The sequence below is a fragment of the Cystoisospora suis genome, assembly GCF_002600585.1.
Source record: "Cystoisospora suis strain Wien I chromosome Unknown contig_6093, whole genome shotgun sequence".
NCBI lineage: Eukaryota > Apicomplexa > Conoidasida > Eucoccidiorida > Sarcocystidae > Cystoisospora > Cystoisospora suis.
In genome coordinates, this window is record NW_027158882.1 from 1 (window position 1) to 5,239 (window position 5,239).

The 5,239-nt window shown below is 43.7% G+C and overlaps 1 protein-coding gene across 1 annotated transcript; it reads right to left on the minus strand.

Annotated features, from left to right (window-relative positions):
- Positions 1-84: 84 nt before the first annotated feature.
- CSUI_009812 (brca1 c terminus domain-containing protein) lies at positions 85-5,078 on the minus strand (the record flags this gene model as incomplete). The annotated part of the gene is made up of 3 exons (XM_068069921.1): positions 85-981; positions 1,946-2,194; positions 2,817-5,078. Coding segments are annotated over 3 exons (3,408 nt in total), but the record flags the coding sequence as incomplete, so codon positions are not given.
- Positions 5,079-5,239: the final 161 nt, after the last annotated feature.

The following is a 5,239-nucleotide window of genomic DNA, read 5'->3' on the forward strand; positions in this document are numbered from 1 at the left end:
TCTCTTTCTTTCTCTTTTTTCTTTCCTTTTCCCCTTCTTTTCGTTCTTCTTGTCTTCACCTTAAGAAGAGTCAGAGTCCCTCCCTCACTTACCAAGCAACTGTTGAAGCGTTCTTAAGCTCCTCAATCTTCTCTTCATGACGTCTCCGCACGTGGCCATTCCTCCTCCTCCTTGCTTTAGCACTTGATCTAACACCACTGGACCTACACCTGGCAGCTTCTTAAGCGGGAGATCCTTCATAAACTCCTGCACCGAACTCTCGTCCAAACTCACTACACACACTCCCTCAGCTTCGAGACAGGGACAAGCGGATCTCGCATGAGAGGGCAGAGAGAAGGAAGAAGAACAAGATACAGAAGAAGAAGAAAAAGGAGAGGAAGAAGGAGAAGAAGAGAAAGAAGAAGAGGAAGGCGTAGAAGTTAGTTGTGAATGATGTGTGGAGGTGTTGTGTTCACCAGGAGGAGGAGTATGATTAGGTTTGGCCCTTAGGCCTGCGAGCTTAGCTGTGAGAAGATTCGGGCCTGCACCAACAGATACCCAGCAGCCTGTTGTCTTGAAGATCATCTCTCTAATATAGATACAAATCTTTAGAATTGAATCTTGTGCCTCTTTGAGCAGAGTGTTTTCTTCATCTTCTTCCTCTCTTTCTACGATCCTAACATCTTCTTCTTTTTCTTCGTCTCGAGAAACCATCCCTTTCCTATTCAACTTCCCCTTCTTCATCGATTCTTCCTTTCTCTCTTCTTCTTCTCCCGGGGAACCCGCTTGTCTTGAGTTTTCATGGAGTTCTTGCCTCTCAGCATCTCCACTCTTCTGCCCTTCAATGGCTTCCTTTATACACATCTTCTCTTCTCTAGAGCAAGAAGAAATCCCGGGTATACCTGCAGGAGAAGAAGATGAAGAAGAAGAAGGTATAGAAGAGACTGAAGAAAGATCTTGACGTGAAGGATGACGAAAGTAGAGAAGAACTTGGAGATATGCCTGGAGAGAAGGAAGAAAGAAAGAAAGTAGAGAGACCGAGGTCATCATACTCTCTCAAATAGAAACATGTGTGAAGACACGAGAGGTGGCAAAAGGAGATGAACTCGAGTATCCCATCTTGAAGATAGAACAAGGAGGATAAGGAGAAGCAAAGAGGATCTTAAAGATGGAAAGAGAAGGTAAAACAAGAACAAGAGAAAGAAAGTTCTCCAGGCTTATCTTTCATAAAGAACTCAAGACACCTGTAGATGAGATGCTTCCCTCTATCTACGGGAGTGATAAGGAATACTATCTGTCTCTTCTTGTCTCCTCTTCTCTCTTTGATCTCTCCTCCCCATCATCAACCCATCGCTCAGTCAGCTGGCCTGTCTCTCTCTGTCTCTTTTCTGCCAAAGACAACCCCTGTATATCTCTAACACTGTCTATAGACGAAGCTTTGAAACAAACGATGTGACAGAGAAAAAGAGAAAAGAGGAAGAGAGTAAGAAAGATCGGAGAACAAGAAGAGAAAACTAGCATGAGGAAACTTTCTTTCCTCTCCTTATCCCCCTCCTCTTGGTCTTTGTCTCCTTCCACCTCGATCGTCTTTCCTGAGGCTTATGCATTCCTTAGAATCGCTTCCCTCACACTAGGAGAAGAGAACATAACAGAAAGCAGTCTCCTCTTCGTCTCTCTCATAAGAGAATGTAAACTGTTCAAAGCGCGGCTCGGATGGTGAAGACAAAGGTACACACAGCAACTGCTTGGTCTTCTCTAGTATATCATCTATACATGTATATTTTCATCTGTACATATGCATACCTCCGTATCTTCTCCAGGGTATCCTACATGTATATATACATCTTCTCTCCCCTTGTGCTAAGCTAATTATGACCACCGTCGTGAAAGACAAGATGAACAGAAGATGTCTTTGAGAAACGAAAAAGAAAAAGAAGGACACACAAAACTAAACAGGGCAACGTACCTCATCGCAAGAGACAGGAAGAATCCGACGGGAGACAGTGAGAATGCACTTGAAGAGACCTCGGGTGGCTTCTTCAATTCCTTCGAAGTCGTAAGGGAGGGCTATCAAATCAGGACATAAGGCTTTTGCCTCACCAAGCCACTGTCCTTTGTAGACACCCCGTGCACGTGCGATGTAGTTACAGCTAGCTACTTCGCTAGTTGAACCCCCCATTCGTCCTCTCGATCCACGACTATGAGACACTGCTACCTAACAGAGCAAAACATAGAGGGGAAAGAGGAAAGGAGAAAAGGAAACAACGAAAAGAGAGGAAACTTGGAAAAAGGAGAAAATCCACCATCGGAAACGCTTCCAAACAAGAAGGACAGAGGAGACGGCAGACGAGAAGATAGTAGGAATAGCTGTCTACCTGTCCAACCAGAAGAGAAGTGATATGATTATGGAGAGAGAGCGAGAGAGAAAGATGGATAGGAGAAAAGAGAGAGAGAATCACAATAACATATAGACATGCAGATCAACAACATCTTCACATAGATCCCTATAGAAGTATACGTATATGAATAGATACATGTATGATAGATGAAGAGACTCTGTCTATGAGCGATAGAGAACACCAACCCAAACAGCGCCACCATTGCCATTCATCCACCCCGGTAACAAGAATAGAGGAGACAGTAGATATAGACATAGTAGACATAGACACCCTCTCTCAGACGTAACTCTACTAGCAACCTGTCTCGTTTCTCAGCGTCTTCAGCGTCTTGCTTGCATCTGTAGTGAAATCCTTTTTCATCACTACAGATCCAAGCAAAGCCTAAACTGGACCTGAGTAGAAAGTTCCTATTCCTCTTCTTCTCTCTCTTCGTCTTACCGGGGAATCTTTAAGATGAGGGTGTTTCTTGAGAGCTACAGCAACAAAGAAGGCATCGAAATCGACATGTATGATCCATCTCATGGCAGAATTGAAAAGATAGCGGCTTAGTTTATTCCTCTCTTTCTCCCAAGAAAGCACCGTCTGCGGACAATCGTCATCCTTCCTCTTTTCTTTCCCAAGATAGTGATGACGTTTATCCCGTGGCATTTTGTGAAAAGCTCTCGTGTGCACGTCATCTCGAACAAGAAGACGCTCGAGAGCTCCCCCCCGAGAAGAGGAAATAATCGCCTTTCCTGCCTTATGAAATCCTGGGTCTGTTGCCGCTGCTTCAGCCGACACTGCGACATCAAGAGTTGTAGGTGGGGTGCACGAGAGAGGAAGAAGAAAGGAAAGCAGAGAACCTCTGAGAGAAGAGACATCTTCAAGATGAAAGTGCTGAGACCTCAAGGGCCATGATACAGAAGGAGAGGGAGAGAAAGAAGAAGAAGACGACAGAGAAGGGACAGGAAGAGCAGAAGAAGGGCTGAGAGGTGGTTGCGCTTTGATTTCACCTGTTGTGATGGGAGTAGTTAGATGAAATTTTCTTTCCTTTTCATGTCTAAGAATCGATGCTAAGATGTCCATACACCTGACCTTCCATCGTCCTATGAAATGAAGACGTGAGTTTTCAAAGAAAGTGGCAACAAACGAGGGATCCTGAGCGTTCACAATACGTCCCCCTCTCTCTTCAGACTTCTTCGTGAAGCCTCTTCCTTCTGCGATCAAGCTTGTCTTGCTCGTTCTATTCATGCAACTGAGAGATTGGGGAGAAAAATCAGATGAAGAGAAAGTTGAAGTTATACCCCGGGGAGACGAAGAAGAAGAAGTCGAGTAGACAGAAGAAGTGCTACTTAAACAATGAGAAGGAAAGACTGGCAAAGATGAAGAGGATAGGGAAGATGTAGAGGATGGTAGAGCCAGAGTGGGTGTTTCCTCCCTCGAGAAAACATTAGAGACGAGAGAAGAAGAAGAAGAAGAGTGACCGGGGATAGATGGGCCATCTGCATGTGATGTTAAGTCCGCTGAAGGAAGAAGTGAAGAGGAGGACAAGGGAGAAGAAGATTGAAGCGAAGGAAGGAGCCGTGAAGAAGAGAAAGATGAAGAAGAGAATAACTCCCCCTGGTTCTTTGTATGAATCCCATGAGAAGTGTTTGACTTTTCTATAGTGATATAAGACGCACCTCTCTCCCTTCCATCTACATCGTCATTCTTCTTCTCTATTCGTCTCTTCTTGATTTGCTGTTCTTCCTCCTCTTCTTGCTCGACTTCCTTTACAAGAGATAGTCTATTTGTATCAATAAAGTCTCTCTCTTCCTCAATACCGTCTCCACCCACTCTGTCCCGGCAGTCCTCCTTACCAGTGAGAGGATCTTCTTTGGCACAAGAAGAATAAGATGAAAGTAGAGTTCCACATGGAGAACCAACATCATCTCCCTTTCTTTCTTCTCCTATAGAATGATCTTTCACCTCTCCCGTCTGTCGCCCATCTCCTTTCTTAGCCTTCTCAGTGTGGATCTTCTCCTCTAGAGGTCTTCTTGAAAAGATACGAGATATCTGCACATCTGGAACAGACACTTCCCGAGATGAAAGAAGACGACTCTCACTATCCGTCACATCACTCTCATCATCTTCTTCTCCCTCTAACTTTCTAAAACCTTTACGTTCTTCTCTTCTTCTCTCGAATGAACTTTTCTCTTTATCGTCGGTTACTTGGCTATCTTCTTGTTGAGCTAGATCTTCGAAGTCGTCAATTTCTCCTAGATCTTCTTGAGAGATAGCGAAGGAACCACGGACATCCTCTTTATCGTTCTTCTCTTTATTCGAAAGAGCATGAACTTCCTTCTCTTCTCTCCCTACACCGTGATTAGGGAGAGATCGATTTCTCCCCCCTTCCAGAGAAAGACAGTCATGAGATGTTTCCTGGCGTGATCCATTCAAGACTTCCTCTTTCCTATCAGATTTCTCTCCTGGAGACGAAGAGGAGAAAGAAGAAGGCAGAGGTTTCTTCTCTTTTCGTGCATAGAATGAATCTATAGAAGATGAGGCAAACCGACTGCGAACCTGAAGAACTTCAGGAAGATAATCTCCAACAGGAACAAGCTTTCCGCTGTCTATACACTGGAAAATCCAATTTACTGTTACTACTGCAAACTTTCGTCGTTCTCCTCCTCGATCTCTGAGAAGAGCAAAGAGACCAAAAAAGAAAAAGAACTTGAGACATCTGAAGTTTCGATCAAAGACATCTGTCTAGTTATCTTGATCTACTTTCTACAGAGTGGATATATATAACACATATAAATAGAGATAGATAGATAGATTAAAGATAGATAGATAGATAGATTATAGATAGATAGATAGATTATAGATTATAGATAGATAGA